At 34.1% G+C, this 22,231-nt stretch overlaps 1 protein-coding gene across 4 annotated transcripts; it reads left to right on the top strand.

Annotated features, from left to right (window-relative positions):
- Positions 1 to 7,044: 7,044 nt before the first annotated feature.
- Positions 7,045 to 21,905, top strand: LOC107807710 (uncharacterized). 4 transcript variants are annotated; one of them, XR_012706598.1, is made up of 10 exons: positions 7,045 to 7,444; positions 9,113 to 9,262; positions 9,409 to 9,543; positions 9,729 to 9,794; positions 10,610 to 10,660; positions 10,758 to 10,868; positions 19,010 to 19,094; positions 19,649 to 19,983; positions 20,515 to 20,612; positions 20,695 to 21,905. XR_012706598.1 is itself a non-coding variant. In XM_016632151.2 (8 exons), exons 1-8 carry the CDS (start codon positions 7,247 to 7,249, stop codon positions 19,843 to 19,845), a joined length of 993 nt encoding a protein of 330 aa, XP_016487637.1. In that variant the 5' UTR covers positions 7,045 to 7,246; the 3' UTR covers positions 19,846 to 20,397. The 4 variants fall into 4 exon arrangements, 1 of the variants encoding a protein (XP_016487637.1); XR_012706599.1 differs by having other exon boundaries at positions 20,461 to 20,612; XR_001652952.2 differs by lacking the exons at positions 20,515 to 20,612; positions 20,695 to 21,905 and adding an exon at positions 20,121 to 20,397.
- The last annotated feature ends 326 nt before the right edge of the window (positions 21,906 to 22,231 follow it).

Raw genomic sequence — 22,231 nt, 5'->3', positions numbered from 1 at the left:
ACAAAAATGTTATTCAATGCATATATAAGTCTCTTTTATTTAATAGAGATTTTATTCATTAAAATTCAGATAATATTATTGAGAACAATAGAATAATATTTAAAAAAAGTATTTCAAGAGTAATAAAATATATATCTTCTATTATACTACAAAACAAAGTAGTAGACAAAAATATTAAACAAAATAATATGCTAATAAATGTTTTTATTAATAATGTAATAATACTAAATATCGGATAATATAATAAAGAAAAATATACAATAGAAAAGTTATTCGATGACTATATAACTCCCTTAATTTAATCGAGATTTTATTTATTAAAATTTAGACAATAATTTTTAGAATAATAGATTAAATTTGAAATAAATTTTTTTCAAGAGTAAAAATAAATATATTTTATTATATTACAAAACAAGTAGTAAACAAAAATATTAAATAAAGTATAATGCTAATAAAAATTTCTATTAATAATATAATAATACTAAATATTGGATAATATGATAAAGTAAAGTACAGAACAAAAAAGTTATTCGATGACTATATAAGTCCCTTAATTTAATAGAGATTTTATTCATTAAAATTTAGACAATATATTTTAGAATAATAGATTAAAATTTGAAATAAAAAATTATTTTAAGAGTAATAAAATATATATCTTCTATTATATTACAAAAATAAAGTTGCAAACAAACATATTAAACAAAGTAATATGCTAATAAAAATTTCTATTAACAATGTAATAATTGATAATATAATAAAGAAAAATACATAACAAAAACTTTATTCGATGTATATATAAGTCTCTTTAGTTTAATAGAGATTTTATTCATTAAAATTCAGAAACTATTATTGAGAACAACATAGTTAAATTTAAAATATAAAAATATTACAAGAATAATAAAATATATATCTTCTATTATATTACCAAAAAAAAGCGAGCAGACAAAAATATTAAACAAAGTAATATGCTAATAAACATTTCTATTAACAATGTAATAATACTAAATATTGGATAATATAATAAAAAAAAATACAATACAAAAAAGTTATCAATTACTATATAAGTTCTTTTAATTTAATAAAAATTTTATTATTGGGTATATCGTATTGACAAATAAGATGACAATTAAAATTTATTAAAATAATACGATCTAATATGTTCAAACAAGCATAATCACATCATTGCGGTGACCGGATGAATGGAATACCGCGAACTACGGGCCTCACCAAGAATCCGCTCCCGCAACCTATCCATATTGGGCACACAAATCCAGCCCTGAAGTCAGTCTAGCCTAGGATTATGAGAAGTGATAGCGTATGAGAAAGACATATATTATTATTATTATATCTATATATTATTAACATATGCATTATTTATTAATAATAATTAGTTGCTCTTTTTAAATTTGAATTTAAACATAGAAGAAAAGTCCACTTAACAAAGAAATTAACTACCTAAAATTAACTACTCAAACATGGGTGATGATTGGTTTCGGTTAGTTAATTTCTTTGTTTCATTTTTAAAAATCATTTTCTTTTTTCTTTTTTGAAATAAAAAGTGCAATTATTATCAAAATTCAGACAATATTATTGAGAACAATATAATAAAATTTAAAATAAAAATATATTTCAAGAGTAATAAAATATATATCTTCTATTATATTACAAAAAGAAAGTAGCAAACAAAAATAGTAAATAAGTAATATGCTAATAATTTCTATTAACAATGTAAGGGTTGGTTTAGGTTAGTTAATTTCTTTGTTTTATTTTTTAAATCATTTTCGTTCTTATTTTTTGAAATATAAAGTATATTTATTCATTAAAATTCATACAATATTATTGAGAACAACATGATAAAATTTAAAATAAAAAAATCTTTCAAGAGTAATAAAATATATATCTTCTATTATATCACAAAAAGAAAGTAGCACACAAAAATATTAAACAAGTAATATGATAATAATTTTTATTAACAATGTAATTATATTAAATATTGGATAATATAATAAAGAAAAATACATAACAAAAAAGTTATTCGATGACTATATATGTCCGTTTAATTTAATAGCTTAAAAGAAAGCAAGCAAAGAAAAATATTATACAAAATAATATGCTAATAAAAAATTCTATTAACAATGTAAAAATACCAAACATTGGATAAATATAATAAACAAAAATACAGAACAAAAGGTTATTCAATGACTATATAAGTCCTTTAATTTAATAGAGATTTTATTATTGGATATATCATATTGACAAATAAGATGACAATTAAAATTTATTAAAGCAATACGATCTAATATGTTCAAATAAGTCCGGTGTTAATTTAATTTAATTAATATTTTTAATAATGACCACGCATCGCGCGCGTACTACTACTAGTTATTATTAAAAGGAAGGAAGTCTAGCATAGGATTATGACAAGTGGCAGCATAGGAGAAAGACATACAGTAGTTTTAGGACAAAATTAGTTAGGTTAGTTAATAATTAGTTACTCCTTTTGAATTTGAATTAAAAATAATTAAATATCTACATATTTTAAAAAAAGATATTACAAAGAGGATGAAAAATATAAAATAAATAATTTCAGTGTAGAGATATATAAAAGGATAAGACTAATTTATTTTTTGAGATGAGAAAGTTTTGGAATAATAATCATATTGTCATGCTATATGGATACGATCACATAATTAAAAATATTACAATAGATAAAATATAAAATAAAATAAATAAAATATATATTATTAAAAGGAAGAAAGTCTAGCCTAGGATTATGACACGTGGCGGCGTAGGAGAAATACATATAGTAGTTTTAGGACAAAATTAGTTAGGTTGGTTAATAAATAGTTACTCCTTTTGAATTTGAATTAAAAATAATTAAATATCTATATATTTTTAAAAAAACTATTACAAAGAGGATGAAAGATATAAAATAAATAATTTCAGTGTAGAGATATATAAAAGTATAAGACTAATTTATTTTTTGAGATAATAAAGTTTTGGAATAATAATCATATCGTCATGCTATATGGATAAGATCACGTACTTAAAAATATTACAATAGATAAAATTAAAGACAAAATCTTAAATAATAATTCCAAAAAATTTAAAAAATATAAAAATATAATTTAAATTCTTATGTAGTAAGTCTAATAGAAAATTAAACTTTCATATTAAATATAAATGGGAAGGATAATTTAATTTAATTGCTTATTGAAAATAATATAAAATAATTATTATTATAATTATTAATAAATTTATGACATATAATAAAGAAATTTCCTGTTTAATCTTTGAATTAATTCAACACCATCCATTAATAAAAATAATACAATAATATATGTATTATACATAAATACTAAATTAAAAAAATAAATATTATAGAATAAAAACTAATGTATAAAGAGGAAAATAGGTATAATATAATTCTATCCACACTTTAAATTTATTTCATAAAATTAAGCAAATAAATAATACTCAAAATATTATTGATAATACTTTGAGAGACCTTCCCTTATGGTTTAGGATATTACGCTAACCTTCTTTTTTAAAAAAAATCTTTTTGTGTAACAATTCTTTTAAACTATTTATCATTAATATAAAAATATATAATATGACCACTTTGCCCTTTTCTAATACATTATGTGGTTTACTTAATTTCATAATTTTTTTAAAAAGAAAATTAATCATTCTAATACTTAGAATGAGCCCTTCTGAACAAAAGCTTGACGGTTTACCCTCCCAGTGTGTTGTGACAGAGCTGAAATTGATATCATTCGAATTTACAACTTGTTTGGATGGATGTTACCCATTGTATTGTATCGTATTGTTATTTTGAATACAAATGTTTGTTTTGATTGTTACTTAAATTTTATTGTATCGTATCGTATCCGTCATTACGTAACGACAAAAAGTGTCACTTTATAGAACGACGGATTTTGTGTGGTTGCGTCCTTACCTTGCTTTTTTCTATCATCTTGCCCTTCCTTATTATTAAATAATCATATTTTATCATTTATCCTCTTTTATATAGTTATTTTACTCCATATTCTATTTTTTTCTTAGTAATATTGCAAGTATATTCTTCATATGTTGGTGCATGATATCATGAAACGACGACAAACGATACAATGAGGGGCGTACGCAAGAATTTTTATAAGTGGTGTCGAAATTTATAGAAGAACGGGAATTATAACTTTAATTATCACACTTCTAGACAAGAAAATTTTAATGTATCGGTTTTGTTGAGTCTTAAGTTAGAAAAAGTCATGAATTAACTTCTACTTCATCACAATTTTTAACTACATAGATTTTCTCAAATATTTGCAAAAATATGTGGTAGTTGAGGTTTGAACCTCTGGCCTCTTAGAGCAAAATCAAACACATAACCAACGCACTAAGAACTAATTTATGTCAAATGGTGTCATTTTTTTCTACTTCTTTGCTTCCTCACAGTATTAACACATATATTTAGTAAAAAATTTCGACGAAGCAATGTCACGTGACATCGCTTTGATACATGTGCATCCTCCCCTGGATACAATCTATTCAAATATTATATTCATACAATCTATATTATATATATAAGAGGGCAGTAAGAAAGTGGGGTGACACCTCTCTTAAGCCAAGAAACATATTTATCTTTTTTCTCCTTTTTTTGAGTTTTTCATCATTTTTTTTTCCATTTATCTTATATTAAAAATTTTATTTTCATAACTCACACCTCTTTATTTTCTTAACCTATACTTTTAATAATCATAATAACTCTCATGCCTTTCATATCCATAACCCCCAAATGTTTAATGTAACAATTTATTGTAGTATTCCTCCATATGTACCTATACAAGGACTTCTATACAAGGACAAATATCATGCTTTGAACAAAGATATTGAGGTTCATCCGTGCTTCTTCTTTTGAAGTCTTTATTCTATTACAATGTAAGAGGAATTAGTGGATTATTTTTTTGGTTATGCTTTCCTTAATGGTTCTACTTTCATGTGCTTGGGTTGTACAGTTGTAGAGCAAAGGTGGAAAAATGAAGTTTCTCGGACATTTCGCTACTAATGCAGGTCTGCTCCTTATACGTTTCGCAGATGGCTTGGAACACTTGCAGATGTATTAATTTATATATATATTGCGTCTTTACTTATAATTTTTCCGTTACATCATAATGATAATAATGTGATTTTTCCGTTACTAAAATTCTTTGAATGAATCAAACTTACTTTGTCACCACACTCATGCCTATAAAAGCTTTCACCTTAACATTGCTGATTATCACAGCTTGGTTAGGGATATAGTTGAGAACTTGAAGGACATTTTCTGGACTATGAATCATCCAAAGGTAACAGTTTACTTCGTTCTATATAATAGGCTGAGTATTAGATATGTTTTATTTGAGGAACTCTTATATGTTTTCTGCGGATCATAGAGGCTGGTATTGGATAATTTGAAGAAAATTATAGAGGATTCAAGTCAAAGAGAAAAGATTTGATTGATTTACACAAGAAGGTTAAGAGTGAGGAGCACAAAGACAGTTCAAATTATCTCTTTCCTTTTTAATTCTTTGATTTCTAGGTTGCCACCTAATTAACATTCTTTCTACGTACTCTTTTGCTCCATAATTTACTTTAAGCCCAAGTTAGGCTCGCACAACCACATAATTATTCTAGATGAGATTATAGTTGCAAGTAGAGTTTAGTTGATGACGACTCTTATTCAAATTCTTTGTTCTTGACGTTGCCAATCATATAAAGTATTTTATGGAGATCCAACTTATGTAGATACATTATCAGATTTTAGGAAAACTTTAAAAAAATACAGTTCCTCTATGATGTCATAACAATTACATGTGTGTGTGGGGTGTGGGGGGGGGGGGAGGGAGGGAGGGAACATATATGTCTATTTATCTAATCATGTGACTATCGACATAGTATTTAGCCATCTGTTTATTGCATCAAAATTTTATAATTATTTCATTTTAGTAATAGTATTTGTTGACTCTCGGGCAAAGTCATTCCATCTCATAAAGTTTGGTCTTTCTTCGCTAAAAACTGATTTACTTTTGACAATTTTATTTTGTAATATATAGTTTTGAAATAAGTGCACTGAAATTTCATATTGGCCAAGATTGTTTTACTATTTGGGCTTAGTATGCTCAGAAATATTAAACGAACATGATCATTTGATTCCCAATATAAAAATTTATAACTTACAACTTTTATTTCGAGTAATTAAAGAAAACATAAGAGAGAACGTTCCATGGTATCTAACGTCCATGTATTCCTTTTTTTTTTTTTTTGGTTCAAAGGTTTGCTCAAGGGGATATATTAAAAGATAAAAAAGTAAATATAGTGAAAAATACCATCTTAAAACAGCTAGAGTGAAATAAGTTTTACTCTTACAATTTGACTTGGTAACAATTTGAGCTCACAAAAGGAGTAACTAAGTATTAGACTTAGTGTTAGCATATGTACAAATCAACTAGGATCAAAAGTGAAGGATCCCTTCTTCACACGAATCCTAAAGTTTGGATACGCCGTTTCATGTATTCGTTCTTCAAAATGTACATGTAGTAATATCCATAAGGATTTCATATTAACTTTTAATTTGTGAACTACAAATGATTTCTATTAGACTAAACATCATCTCCTCACATAAATAACTTTTTCTTAATGTAATGCAACAAGATATTATTAAAGATGGAATATTAGAAAATAAATAGGAAAAAATAAAATAAAAAAATGTAAAGAAAAGAGGAATGGCCAAGTTTCATGTTTACTACAGATGGATGCATATTTATTTGTTTTTTTATTTCTTTGGTTTTTTCTATTATTTCACATATTTTCTTCTTTTTCAAATGTTGAGAAACTTTCAAAATAAATTTATAAACTAAAACTCAAATATGCATATATTAAACTTACTTATTATTTTTTTATAACCGCACGAAACACGGACAAATTCACTATTACAATATAATACAATACCATATAGTATTATATTGTATATTCATACAATACAATCTAATAGTATCAACTTCGAAACTACTATACCGAATAGCAGAGTCACCCACAAACAAAAAAAGAAATCGTTGTTAGGGACGAATCTACTCCTTTTCCAACCGGAAAGAAGAAAAAGTTTCAAAAAGAGTTCGGTTTTGCTAATAACCAATATAGAAGCCGCTCGTTTCTCACTCATAGAAAAATCGAATTTAGAATTTGGGACTGAGAAGAAGAAGAAGGAGCCATGGGAGAAAGGAAAGTATTGAACAAGTATTATCCGCCGGATTTCGATCCGGCGAAGATTCCACGGCGGAGGCAGCTTCCGAATCAGCAGATGAAAGTGCGCATGATGCTTCCTATGAGCATTCGTTGTGCTACTTGCGGCAATTACATCTATAAGGGCACCAAATTCAATTCCCGCAAAGAGGACGTCGTTGGCGAGGTATTTACAATTCTTACCCCTTTGCTGTTATTGCTAACCCTTGCAATTAGGGAATCTAGGATTTGTGTTATATGTATTGCCCAGTTGAGAATTTTGTGATATTGGTGGTGAGCGAGTCTCCCCTTTTTCCTTCCTGAGGCGAGGGTTTACCGCAAACAGCTATTCTGCCCTTTTGGGGTAAGGTTTGCTTACACTCTACCCTCTCCAGTCCCCACTTCTAGAACTACACTGGGTTTGTTGGTGTTGTTGGTGTTGTTGTTGTTGGTGAGCGAGTCTGGTGAACTTTAATTTTTTGTTCTTGTGTTATTTTGGAGATGCTTTTGTTTCATTAAGTTGATTTTTGAAGTGTCATGAGTATCTGATAAACCTATGTATGTAGTGGCAATTGGAATTCTTGCTAGGTTTTAGAATGGCCGACTGTTGGTTAAAAATTGGACAATACTTATATTGCGAATCTCAATTGGATAGTACATATATTGGGTGACTGTTGGTGAAAGATTCGGACTTGGCTTTGAAATGGATAGCTGAATAGCCTGAATTAAATCAAATATGTATAGAGGTTTGGCAAATTGCTGTTAATTAGTACTAGTTTTGTCTGTATAGTTAAACACCAAGGAATTGCTTCTTCGTGCTGCTAATGTTCTTAAATTTGTATTTCGTCAGATAGATAGAAAGCTTAGACATGATGACATCTATGTTTTGGCCAGGAAATCCGCTGACTTGCCATCCTAGATCGCAAGCTATACGTTTCCTACCACACACTTTGATATCTTGGATGAACTTACGACTTAAAACCATAATATTATCCCCTTAGGATACCTTAGTGTTCATACTCGGTGTCACTCTAATTAATACATCATCGGTGAAGGAAATTGACCTACCCTGCACTGTGTTGTTGTCTTCCAGTAGCTTGGTAGCCATTTATATAGCTCTTTCCCTGCCCTTATCCATCATTTGGCTGAGGACCTCCATAGAGAAAATGTATAGGATAGGAGCAGATGATTTGCTGATTTAAATCCGCATTGTAATCTGAATATATTTGGATGCAACATAATCAGGAACCGGAACATGAGAATGAAAATAAACAACCAGATCCCACCTTAAACCCATTTTCCCCAGCTGAATATTAAGAAAAAAGTGCTTGGTGCATGATTTTTGCAAGTCAAGATTGCACAGAAATTTGGAATTTCATCCTTCACTCTTGAAAGTGGCTATTTTATCCCTAAATCATAGAAATTGATAATGGCTCAATAACAATTAGTGAAACATCTAAAATTTGTTTACAAAAAAGCAACAGTAGAAATAAATCATCTAGTGTCTGTCTTCTTGCAATTAAAACATGTTGTGTATAAGTCTATAAGAGGCATCTTGTTAAGAAATTTATTTTTTAGTTTAAGAGAGAGTAGCTTGACATTAAACATACTAACTAGCCAGTCTGAAGTCCTTACTCAGTATGCCCCTTTGTTTTTAGAAATTTGAGCAGTAAGTTAGGCTGTGATAATTCTTTTTTTTGGAATGGTCAGGCAGTGATAATTCTTTCAAAAGTTACACTGTAGTAGAAATCACTCAATCAGTCTAATATATTCATATGTTTCTGTGTATATATCTCTATATCTATGTATGTATATGTTGTTGATGTGAATTATAATCACGTGTCAAATTATGCAGACCTACTTAGGAATACAAATCTTCAGATTCTACTTCAAGTGCACAAAGTGTTCCGCAGAGATTACATATAAGACAGATCCAAAAAATTCCGATTATACTGTTGAATCAGGTGCAACTAGGAATTTTGAGCCTTGGCGTGGCCAAGATGAGGTAAGAATTTTATCAACTTAAAGTCCTATTCACCACCTTCTTCCCCAGTGGAAGGAGTGCGAACCCTATGTTATATAAATTTCCAATTTTTAGGGTAGTAGGTTCCAGTATCTTGTGAATTCATGTTTATGTTTTTTTTTGTTTAGGAAATGGAGAAGGAGAAACAGAAAAGAGATGCTGAAGAAATGGGTGATGCAATGAAGTCATTAGAAAATAGAACCTTGGATTCGAAGAGAGAAATGGATATTATGGCTGCATTAGATGAGATGAAATCCATGAAGGTGAGTCTTGAAGTTATTTCTTCACTTTTTTCGTGACTAAATTATTTTGTGATCAAGATTTACACTTATGTATGTTTTTTTCGAACTATATTGCTGTGTTTTATGTATGTTTTTTTTGCATTATATTGCTGCATTTATTTATATTTTTCTGTTAGTTTCATACCTTTGATCTTCCATTTTTCCAGTCAAGACATGCAACTGTGAGCGTAGATGCAATGCTTGAAGCTTTGCAGCGGGCAGATGAGGCAAAGGTATGATTGTGTTTTATATTGTTTTCCCGCTTGAATAGGAGTGAAAATGTGGTCCTTGATGACTAGTGTTCAGCATTATCACAATACTGGTTGATTGATAAATTTAGAGAACTTAAGTTCATTCCTACATAAAGTTGCTAATGTTATGAACTTCTTTTGGCACATACTGTGGCTTTTGCTTGAGATCAGTTGTGACCAAAGCTTTCAAAAGCTATAGTAGTTTATCAGATCAAATTAACATGCTCCACTATTGGGATTCTGGACCTTTATTTTTTGGGATTCTATATTCTCAATTGACGATATAGCTCCTATAATTAAGAATCAAATCACAGGCTAAATTCTTCTATTTACTTCTTGAACACCATCTCGTATTAGATGTTGAGTGATTGCCTACCTCAACCTCAAGACACCTGTTCAAACTCTGGGAGAGAGGGGATTACCAAAAATAAAAGAAATGGGTGAAACCACACATTTCAAACTCTATGAGATCATTGGAGATGTTTAACCGATAGTGAAGAATCACAGAGGTTTTTAGCACTGAAAATATCTGTAGAAGGTTGAGTCCAGTAAGTAGTATGAAGAGTCGAAGGAGTTTAAAAGAAAGTATTCACTTAAATGATTGGTTATCCAGGATGATGAAAACAATTATGTGATTAAGATCTACTAACTAATAGGGGAGCCCTAGTAGTGCCACTCTTCACCGGATCGTGATGGTTTATGAAGATCTGTTGAAGAACATTTTTATAATTATTTGATGAGTAGGTGAAACATTTGATGGACTGCCTTGTTTACCATATTAATGCTTGCCCTGACAGGCGAGGAAGCTGGAGGAAAAAGATGAAGCTCTCATAAGATCAGTTTTCCAGGTTGGTATATGATAGTCTGAATACCTGTTATTTGTTCATAGGTATTTCTAAGAGCTTTAATTTCTTAAGAAGTTTTGTTGGTCTTGTGTCAAATCAGGGTTCAAGAGAGATAATCAAAAGAATCCCTGATGAAGAGCTTGAGGAGGACGATGATGATTTACCTTTTTTTGCCCCAGAAAGTTCAGGGTCAGAAAACAACTCTCTTAAGGTACAAGTGCCGGTTTTCCATCTTTTATGTTGCATCAACCTGCTTCTATACAAAATAGACTTTAATAAATGTCGTGTATGATTTATGCTTTGTTCATGGGTTTGAATACCAAGAAAGTACCATACATTAGATCTATAGTTTTATCTATTGATTGTCCTGATGACATGTACAAATTTTCCGCCTGCGTTCATATCATTTTTAAACAATTTCCTACTTTGTTCAGTAGATTAGACATGAACAATTTGCTATGTCCTCTTGAGTTAGTCGTAACTTTGAAGTTGGTGTCTTATTTTCTCTTTGTAGCATCTTGTAGATACAAATAGCATACAAACAATAATCACGTGGTCCACAATCAGAAAAAAATCAGGTGGTCCATGTAGACTTAGCTAAAGATAGGGCACAATGGAGACCTACAATCCTTGGAAGTTGTCTCAAAAGATCTATAAATCCTTGGAATCAGTGTAGACTTAGCTAATGATAAAATAGAAAAGAAGAAAAAGATCCATATAGGTGATATTTACTAGTTAGGAATAGGCTTTAAATTTGTTAGAGAACTATTAATGTAAGTACTATGTTTTATTTATTATTTATTTATTATTATTATTATTACTACTCCCTCCGTTTCAAAAAGAATGAACATATTTCCTTTGTTGTCAGTTCCAAAAGAAAGGGGTTAGAGTGACCCCTTTCTAAATTTGGGAAGAATGTAACTTTAAACTTCCCATTTCACCCTTAATCAGATGATTTATTGCCACACAAATATTTATAGATTGTTTTGGACTACAAGTCTCAAAAGTCCCTTTCCCCCCTTAAACTCCGTCCCGGTCAGATAGGTTCAAACGAATTGATGGTGTAAGAGTATTATATATATATATATATATATATATATATATATATATAATTGTATCTAAGGTGAATCTCTATATTTTAGAGAGATTCTAGGGTTTGTTACTTGGTGGCTAAGTCACTTTTTCCCTATAAATATAGGGGTTCTATTCCATTGTAATTCATCCCAAATCAATAAGAATTCTCTCTCCCTACTTTTCTTTACAATATTCTTCTTCTTCTTTTATTGTTTTATAACACGTTATCAACACGAGACTCTAACCAACTGAGTAGAGGGCGGTTGTTTTAATTTGTAGATATACTATTAATTAGTTGTCTAGCGTTTGAGAAATTAAACCCCCGTGAAGAGAAGATATAGGAATTTGCGTGAGAGTCTTGGGTGAATACATTGATATTCCTATTCTAGGAATCTGCTTCGGTCACCAGGCTTTGGGATACGTGCATGGTGCTCAACCTGTATATAATATTGAGCATAATGATTGTCAATTGTTCCATGAACTTCCTTCAGGAATAAATTCTGGATTTAAGATAAGTATTTTGCCTTATTTTTCTCTTTTAAATTCGTGAAATTCTATAATATGATTTTAAATACAAGCAAAGACAAGAAATTTTGCTTATAACTCTAGTAGAGTTTGTAAGAAATTATAATCATCCGAAGTGGTAAAAATTCTATGTCTTACCACGATCAAATTCATGTATGATTGTGGGCACAAGAAGTGAAAACCCGTCCCATTGCAGCTGCTTAGCTTTATCCAACATCCTACTGAGTCCTTCCATTGCTAATATGAATTAGAATGGTGAGAGTGGGTCTCCCTGTCTCAATCCCCTATGTGGAGAGAAAAAACCGATTGGGCTCCTGTTGATTAGAATGGAGTACTTCACAGTGGAGATATTGAACTTGATCCATTTTAACCATCTTTCCCCAAATCCCATTTGCCTGAGAATGGTAATGAGGTAGGTCCAATTCAGTTGATCAAAGGCTTTTTCTATGTCCAGCTTACATAGGATCCCTGCATCCCCTTATTTTAACTGCCAATCAAGGACCTCGTTTGCTATTAGTGAAGCGTCTGTAATCTGCCTTCCTTGTATGAATGCATTATGTTGATTTGAGACCAATTTTCCCACTACTTTCTTCAACCTTTCAGCTAGGACTTTAGCTATGATCTTGTACACACTGCCAATTAGACTAATTGGTCTGTAGTTCCTTAGCTCAATTGCCCCTTTCTTTTTAGGAATAAGCGCAATGAAGGATGCATTACATGAACTAACCATCCAACAGTGCTGGTGATAGTAACTCATGGCTGCAAGTATGTCATGTTTAATGAACTCCCATGAGTGCTGGTAGAAAGCCATTGTGTACCCGTCGGGTCCTGGTGCTTGTCGGGAGCACTAGAGCTGATTGCTGTAAAAACCTCCTCTTCATTGAAAGATGCCTCCAACCCTCTTTTTCTTCTTCTGTAATGGTTGCAATTTCTTCAAAATTAGCAGATGGCCTCCAACATTCCCGCTCAGTGTACAAGTTTTCATAAAAATCCAGTGTCTCCTGCTTTATCTGCTCCCTATCTTCTATGATCTCATCCCCGATCATGAGTTTGTCGATGCAATTGCTTCTTTTATGAGAGTTGGCAATCTTCTGGAAGTATTTGGTGTTTCTGTCTTCTTCCTTAAGCCAAAGACACCTTGATTTTTGCCTCCATGAAATTTCTTCTGCTTTGGCTAATTGCTGCAATTCTATTCTTATACTGACCATTTGATTCGCCTCAGATAAAGTCAACTGTCTGTCTTCTGCAGCCTGTTCTAGTGCCATTAGCTCCTCTAGTGCCCTGTTTTTCCTGGTTTCCACCTTTCCAAACCCTTCCCTGTTCCAAGTAGTGATATCCTTCTTTAGGCTTTTTAGCTTTTGCATAAGGATAAAATCAGCTCTACCAGTGAATGTGTAATTCTGCCACCAACTCTTTAGTTTGCCTAGAAATCCTTCTGATTGAAGCCACATATTTTCGAACTTAAAGAAGGAAGGGGTTGCATCCCAGTCACCACTCTCCAAAATAATTGGTCTATGATCTGAAATCACCTTAGGCAAAGCAATCTGTCTCACAACATTAAAAGAGTCATTCCACTCATTGGAGATAAGGAATCTGTCAATTCTCAAGGCTTGCAAACAATTATCTCCTTTAGACCAAGTATATTGAGCCCCATGTAAGGGTAAATCAATAACATCTAGGTCCTAAATAATTTCAGAGAACAACTTCATTGCCTTTGATCTGCTGGTACAGTTCAGCATCTCACTCTCAAACCTAACAACGTTGAAGTCACCTCACACTACCCAGTGATCTTCCCAAAGTCCCCTTATTCCTGCAATCTCACTCCACATTACTTCTCTCTCTGGATTGTTATGTGGTCCATAGATTTCTGTGAAGCACCATCTGAATACTTCTGTGGTGCTTTCTAATATACAAGAGATGGAATAAGACCCCCAGTGTGCATCTAATTTGACCCACTTTCTTTTGTCCCAAATCACCACAGTCCCTCCCCTGGTACCACTAGCTTTTAACTCCACCCAATCAGCCTATCTATTCCCCCATAATTGTTGAATCATTCTAGTAGAGCAATCTTCTACCTTAGTCTCCTGCAAACACAAAATATCCACCCTCCACTTCTGAATGAGAGATTTAATGGTGCTTCTTTTCAAATCCTCATTCAACCCCCGCACATTCCAACTCAAGATTTTTAGCTTCATCCAGAACATGAATGGTGTTGCCTACCCCTCAACCCCTTAACCTGCCGCCCTCTTATGTCATAATTAATCCCACATGCTAATCTTTTCCTTTTCCCCTCCTTTATTCCTCTTCTCCTTCCCTGCCTTTTATTTTGATTCCTGTTGTTGGATTTGGACTTGTCTTTGCTGCTCCATCCTTAGAATTATGTTCAAAAGATCATGCTCGAACCCTGTCGCATTGACCCCAAAGGCCTTGCACGCCTTGACCATAGTGAGTTTGGTCCATTTTGAAGTCTCGATTAGGGATGGAGTATCAATAAGCTGTGCGCTGGAACCTCCCTCATACCATGTCAGTGGGAGGGCTTCACATACTGCCCGAGAAGAAAAGTCTGTGTCTAAGCTAGTTGCTGGGACCATATCTAGTGTCGGCGAATGTATGCAAAGTGGCCTGTGGACTCTCTTCTGGGATCCCTTCATCATCTGCGTCTGAAGGGGAGTTATCTGGACTCTGGTTTACCAAAGTCATGGGGCAAGATTGTGTCGTGTTCTGTTCCTTCGAAGATGAGGGTTCAGTTGCTAGTTCTTTTAATTTTGAAGCATTTGGGTCGGGTTTAAGTCCTGTTACCCTCCACACTGTTTTCTCATTAAAAAGCTTCAACTCCTTTGACTTCCTTGATGTGGTCTTCTTATTAATTGGGCCTTTTTTGTAATATTCTTGATCTGCTCCTCGGCCCGAGTTTTGTTAATGATTTGAAAGCCCTTTACCCTTTTTATCAGAGACCAATATAGCTGGTGGCCCTTTATCTACTGGTTTTCCAGATGAACCAGCATTCAAATTGAAGCTGTCAACCTTTCCTTCTACATGTGAGACTGTTCCTGATGCAAGGTTCCTGCCAACCTGTCCTTCTACATGTGAGACTGTGTCCGATGCAGGGTTCGAGGTGCCCACTTCTGCCATCTTCTCCCTTGCTTCATCGGAAAAGGATTTTCCGGCAGGTCTGATTTTTGTATGAGCATCTTCTAGTAACGAGATTTCAAAGCCCCCGTCCTTCGTAATCAGCTCCAGATTTTTTGGTAATTCTTCTCTTCGATTAACCACACAGATACGTGCCCAAAAAAAGTGAACTCTATGTTTAGTGTCATCGTCAATATCGACGAAGCCATCACACTTGTCTCTGATGAACTTGAAAGTGTCCGCCGTCCATGTGTGGATAGGAATTCCCAAAGCTTTCACCCATCGATGCTCCGATTTTGCAGATTTCATATCTGCTCCGGCCACCGGAGACCACCATTTCAAGGTCAATCTTCTTCCATTCCAGAACCAGTCACCAGTTTTGACTCTGTTTACTTCGAATCTGGAAGGGAACTCAAAAAGGAACTGGTTGTGCTCGATGGGAGTGACCTTGAGACCCGCTGTGATTTGCCATCTGCTTGTGAACCATTTCTGAATTACTTCTACCTTTGGGCTCAAGCTAAATGGGTCATTGAACTGACCTATGAGGCATTTCGATAGGAAGTTTTTATTTCCGAGCTCTTCGTGGAGTGCTCCATGTCCAACATTGGCATTATTTGTAGTTGGCCAATGTGATATATTAGCAGCTTCCTTATAAGACCTTGATTGATCAGCATAGAGATAAAATCTTGGGTCTACATATGTTCCCAGATAACCTTGTATCATACCTGCTATGTTCCCCCATCCTTTATTGTAATTGCCTTCCGGTATAATGATTGCAGATCTGTTAGCCCCTATGATAGCTTCAATTCTAATTAACCGACCATAACTGTTGAAATTTTGGACCACCCGGAAAGTGTATGTTTGCACCTTCCTACCCCATCTTTTGCAGCTGTTGGCAGTCTGGAGAGAATCTTCGATCAAAGCTTTGCACACCCATCGGAGGTTGTTGTCATCTATTTTAATCTTGCTTGAGAATCTTCTGCTACATTCTGTAAAAATATACCATCCCTTAGCTTCCTCTTTGATACTTCTTAATTCAAAAGTTTTGCCACTAGAATTGAAACTGAGCATTCGATCCATTGGAGGCATTATTGGCCATTAATCGCTTTTCATAACCTTTTGCCCATAATTCTTATTTATTTCATAATCTCTAGTTATAATCCATCATAAAGTTAGTAACTTTAATTTTTCGATGAAGTAACATCAAGTAGATGCAAAAAAAAATTACAATAGAGTAAAAAGGTGGCTGCTCAGATACAAAAACTAATCTATAACTAAGGAGCAGAGACCTTCCAAAAGTTGTTCACAGCTAGATACAGGGGCTTTGTTAAGCCAGCTAAATAAATCCACTAAACATTTAGCTTTAAGAGCATGAATTGAAGTTGAGATCCCATCAAAACACCTACGGTTCCGTTCATTCCAAATACACCAAAAAATTGAGGCAGGCATAACCAAGTCTTTTTGATGGGTTTACCAACTTTCCAAGAGCACCAACTTTCATATGCATCTTTGATGGGGCAAGGCATGATCCAGGCTATCCCAAAAATAGATAGGAACATGCTCCAAATATCTGCTGCTACTGGACAATGCAAAAAAGATGTCTTACACTTTCGAAGTTCATTCTGCACATGAAACATCTATTTAAAGTCGGAGATCCTGAGTAAGACGGGCTTCATACAAAGCCAGTCAGCAAAAACAAAATCACTTTGGGAGGTAATTTGGTCTTCCAGATTAGCTTCCATGGCCAATTATCGATCAGTTCTTTGTTGGAGCATGAGTGAGCATATCCGTTCTTGACTGTAAAAGCTCCTTCAGACTATCCCTGACATGTGGATTGACAGTAACCCCTGCTAATTTAGCATATAGCTCCATTAGTTCAGTCAGCTCCCAGTCTTGAAAGTTTCTTATGAAAAGAGGATCCCAAATGTTGTGATTCCAGTTCTGTCCTACATAGGATCCCTGATTGCTTGCCATTTTATATAGGTTGCAAAATTCATCCTTTAGTGCCACGGGTCCCAACCACTTGTCCTTCCAGAACTTTAGCATTAAAGTTAGTAACTTTATTACTAGGAAGTAACAAAAATTACCTTCGAACAGTGCCTCCACAAACCCTAAGTTTTGGGTCTTGAAGATCCTTGATTCTTGGGTGGAAACCTAGATTTTAGGAATTAGAAGGTGTTAAGTGATGTTAGTTTCTTTTTAATAATGTGAATTCATGGTAAAGATCTAACCTTGGGGGCGTAGTGTGGAACCCTAGTTTGATTTCTCCTCAAAAGCTCTTAAAAAGTGATAGAGAAAGAATAATTTTTCTTTCTTCCCGTCGCCCCTTTTTATACTTGGAGCAGGGCTTATGCGTGCCAACACGTAGCTATGCGTGCCAACGCGTAGCGAGACCCCATCCCTTTCTCCCCTTTAGCTTGTTCTCTTGAAATGGCCACACTTACTATGAGTGGCCACGCCTTGGCAGTTATGCCACTCTTTGGTAAAAGGGTCATAACTTTTTGTAGGAATGTCAGAATGATGAACGGTTTGAAGTTCTGGAAACTAAACTCAGAGACCTTTCCTTTTATATATGGCTCATATCTCAATTCATTATAAACTAGGAGATATGACAGTTTGAAGTCGGGACATTTGCGACTATGTTTGCTTTCTTCTCTGAAATATTTCTAATTTGTTTCATACCTCCTCGCCCCTCTCCTAAACATCCGTGCTACCTTCCAAACATAAAATGTAGGAATCATATACCTTCAAAACTTTTGAAACACCCGTATGTCCCACTTAGAGCCTGAACATGGACGTAATGCTTAGCGAAAAATCGGGGGCAACGCTAGAGATAGTTGTTATGCTCTAAGGTGAAGCACCTTGTAGATCTGTTTTTGTCACTTGAGCAATCTTATATATTGTTTATAAAACTGGTAGTGTTCCTAGTTTGTCGTCCATCAATGGTTGAGTAAATAGACTTGGGATTATGTGCGGGGACTCACTTTTAGGCTTCTTTGCTACAAACTGTGTTTTGGGTACACTTATGATATCAGAACCTTTTCTACACTAGAATGGTAAGCTTAGTCCCCTTTGCTCGGCAACTTGAGTGCACAGGAAAGTACCATAATGCTGTTGAATTAGCTCAAATTACCCCCAAATGACAATCTTGGAAGTAGAGTTTTCTTTCAACGCCTTGGCTGTAGCACGAAGCTTGTCGTGGAATCTTTTACATTATGATATTTGAATAGCATAAGATTGATATTATCATTAAATGATCTGTATATTATTTTTTCATTTATTTAAATAGAACATAAAATGTGCGAAGGAACTATAAAATTCTGTTAATTATCTTCCTTTACTACAGAGGCCCAAGAAGTGGCAGCGTCTACCAAATGATCAATCTCTTCTGCATTAGACCTGTCGTATGTTTTACATGCAACTAAATAGAAGTAGAAAATTACCATCTCAAAAAAAATAGAAGCAGAAAATTACAATGTCCATCCGCAAAATTAGAGGACAGTTTTGTTGAGACTTGAGAGCATTTACTGTTATGTTGAAATCTGAAATTTCATCATGCCTGAAGTCTCGATCTTCTTTTTGTTGTTTCTTATTAACATTAAGCTTGTTATTATTTAAATGCAGAGGAGAAAGGTTTCTGAGGAACCTAATGAAAAACCCACAAATTTTTTGACAAAAGCCAGCGTTACTGACGGCTCTATCAACAAAGGTTGGTTTAGTCGACCCATCTGATTCTTGTTCTGAGTGTATCATTGCTTTCTACTCTTCCTATAACCTTTTATGTCTCTATATATTTTTTGGATCAGAATACCCTTCATTTATGACAATCACGTGAGTGAATTTCCATTTGAAGAATAGTCTTTGAAGTGATTTCCATCCGTTGCGCTTGCGTGTAATATTTGCTTCTTGAAATCGGAGGCTGGTGATGATAGTGAATGCATAGTTGCCCACGAAGCAATCTGTTGTCTTTCTCTTTTTTTTTTTTTTTTTTTTTTTGCATGGCTCGTTCTCTCTTTTATTTCCTTGGGGAGGGTTGAGGAAAGATTGGGGGTGGGGATGGAGGGCTGTGAGTTAGAGGTTTCAGCCTTGAAATTTCATGGATGAGATGCCATTAACTCTTCAATAATCATAGATTTTGCTGGTTTTACTTTGAAAATAAACTAATAATGGTCCTAGATACTTTTTTTTTGGTCATTTGGTGATTAATACTGAGAAAAATAGCCTTTTAGGGATCTGACCCTGTTTTCATGACTTATGTTGCAGATAAAGCATCATCGAGTGATGGTAAAATCATTTTCAAGTCCTCATCAGTCAAAATATCTGTAGTTAAGAAGCCGCCCTCAGATTCCAACAGCAAGAAGACAGTAGAAGGAAACCAGCAAGAGGCAGAAAAGACTGGTGGGACAAGCAATGGTCTACTATGGCTATGTCAACAATATGAAAGTGATGAAGATGACTGATTCAATGATTCCTATAAGCTGTCAATGTCCATATATCCGCCAAAACTATTAATTGTGGGGTGCTATTTTCATCGGGAACACTCTTTCTCTGTGCACTTGAAGCTTAAGCTTTGGCCCTCGCAAATCGCCAGTTTGTAGGTATAATATAATGACTATCCTCTTCGGTTCACGCACCAAATCTCAAGTTGCTTTCTTCTGAATTATTCTTGTGACAATCTGAGTCTTTTTTTCTGCTCGACAATTTCTTTTTTTCTGAAGGATTTTTTAACTTATAGGTGATATTTTTGCGAAACAGATTTGCTGAGTTTATAGTTATTACAGGAATGGAATCTCCTCTTCTTCCCCCTCATCCAACCACCCACCGTGATACGATTTAAATTGGAAGAGTCAATTTTCATTCTTTGCATTTTGATCCCTTTAGCTTCTCTAATTACACAGTTTCTCCATTACTATTTTAATAGTTTAAGTTAGACCCATTTTGTTAGGGCTTCTTTGTATTCTGCTTTTGTATTCATTTAAATGTATGTATGAAAATTTTATCTATTTTTGCCCTAGTTTCCTTTCTTTTCTTAGCTTAGTTTAGCTGTAGCTAGCTTTTCTTCCTTCGAATTTCAGCTTTCGTAACAGTGGTATCAGAGCATTGATTCTTTGACCTCTGCTGTAATGGAGATTGATAGATTTCGCTCACCATATTGGCTGTTATAATGACCCACGTGCTAGGCATCCATGGAGGAACAATATATCAAATATTCCAGCTACCGCTTCAGGTTCTAGACCTACAAATTTTTAGCAGGATTTCAGTTATTCACCCTATCAAGATCCTAATTCTTCCGGTTATTGTAATACCAGACATGGAGCTTACTATATTGGTTATCAGCAGTTCAAGCCAACAAATCCTCTATACACCTCTAATTTCAGTCAACATCAACCTTGGCAAGCTGGGTGTTTCCGGTCTGTCCCTTATGCCTACCAGCCGTCAGAGTTTGCTACTGTTGTTCCCAATTTTTTGACCGCTGGGGTGGTTCCAGAAGGAGGCATGGCTATGGGATCCCTATCCGGAAACATGGGTGTCCTTCCTAGCACAAGAATGGTTGGAATCAACTACAATTTTGAACATTTCCACTCGACTTTGCCGATTCAACATCAACCTGCTTTTAACACTTTCAATGTTGGGTCTCTTCGTACCGATTGCTCCATTGATCAGAAAATTTCAACTGATGAAAGATTAAGCAGTGCTTTCATTGTTAGTAATTTCACTAATGATGTGATTCCAGAAGCTCCATAGAAGGAGAGATTGGAAGAACTTAAGCCGCAACCAGAAGTTATGGATACTCCACCGTCCTACTGTGAATTTGATTTACAGGGGTTTGCAACAGATTCTCTCCTCTCTCATGAGGTTTGTGCTCCCGAAACTCTGTTTCTCGGTGTCACTATTGCAAACAACGAAGATATTATCCATAAGGAATTGGAGTCGGTAGTTGGTGTATATCGAACAGTGGAAGGGAAGTCCCAAGTGTGGAAAGTTGTAGAAGAAGTAGAGGAATCTGTTGCTAACAACAATCTTGTTGTGAAGTACGAGCACATGGTGTTTGATGAAATGCCAATAAGAGAGGTAGTTAGCCCTTGTGATAAACTTGTTTCCTTCTCTGAAAATCTAGTAGAAACTGGACTGCTGGAGACGACGAGAATGGCAGATGCCAAACCAAATTCAAAGGTTGTTGGTATACCAGATGTCTCGTCGGTGGAAAAAGAGTTTGGAAGAAGTTGGAATCTCTAGTATGGGAGGAGTGTACTGCTCCAGAGACACGGTTGGAGCTAGTGGTGAATCCACACTTTGATTCGCGGTATGAGAGTGTTGACAGTGCTTATAGCTTCAGTGTTAATGTCAAGAATTCTGACCCTTGATCGATGATGATTGGATCGCCACATGCTTAAAACTCTCATGCAACCAATATTGCTAGAATCTAAACTATTCAGATTTAGACCTTCATTAAATGAAAACAAATAAGGCCTTACTATGTATCAGCGTAAGATTTTGAATCTTAGATAACTTGAAGTTAGGCGTTTCTACTTTAGTGACATTTGAGATCCGTTTCAAGTCATTATCAAGTGAGATCACAATTTAGACAAGAGTGGGTTGAGCACCCTCCACTTCCAACCAAGAGGTTGTGAGTTCGAGTCACCCCAAGAGCAAGGTGAGGAGTTCTTGGAGGGAGGGAGCCCGGGGTCTATCAAAAACAGTCTCTCTACCCTAAGGTAGGGGTAAGGTTTGCGTACACACTATCCTCCACAGACCCCACTAGTGAGATTATACTGGGTTGTTGTTGTTGTTGCTAGTGGTATATTGTGGGTTTAGATGAGGAGTCTTATTATATTATATTAGTTT

The sequence above is a fragment of the Nicotiana tabacum genome, chromosome 24 (genome assembly GCF_000715075.1).
Source record: "Nicotiana tabacum cultivar K326 chromosome 24, ASM71507v2, whole genome shotgun sequence".
Taxonomy (NCBI): Eukaryota; Viridiplantae; Streptophyta; class Magnoliopsida; order Solanales; family Solanaceae; genus Nicotiana; species Nicotiana tabacum.
The sequence above is the reverse complement of the archived record's forward strand: the minus strand, read 5'-3'. Positions and strand labels throughout refer to the sequence as shown.

Coding starts and splice junctions, on each gene's coding strand:
- LOC107807710 (XM_016632151.2), top strand. CDS start 7,247: ATGGGAGAAAGGAAAGTATTGAACAAGTATTATCCGCCGGATTTCGAT. Junction 7,445..9,112: donor AAGAGGACGTCGTTGGCGAG/GTATTTACAATT, acceptor CAAATTATGCAG/ACCTACTTAGGAATACAAAT. Junction 10,661..10,757: donor TCATAAGATCAGTTTTCCAG/GTTGGTATATGA, acceptor GTGTCAAATCAG/GGTTCAAGAGAGATAATCAA.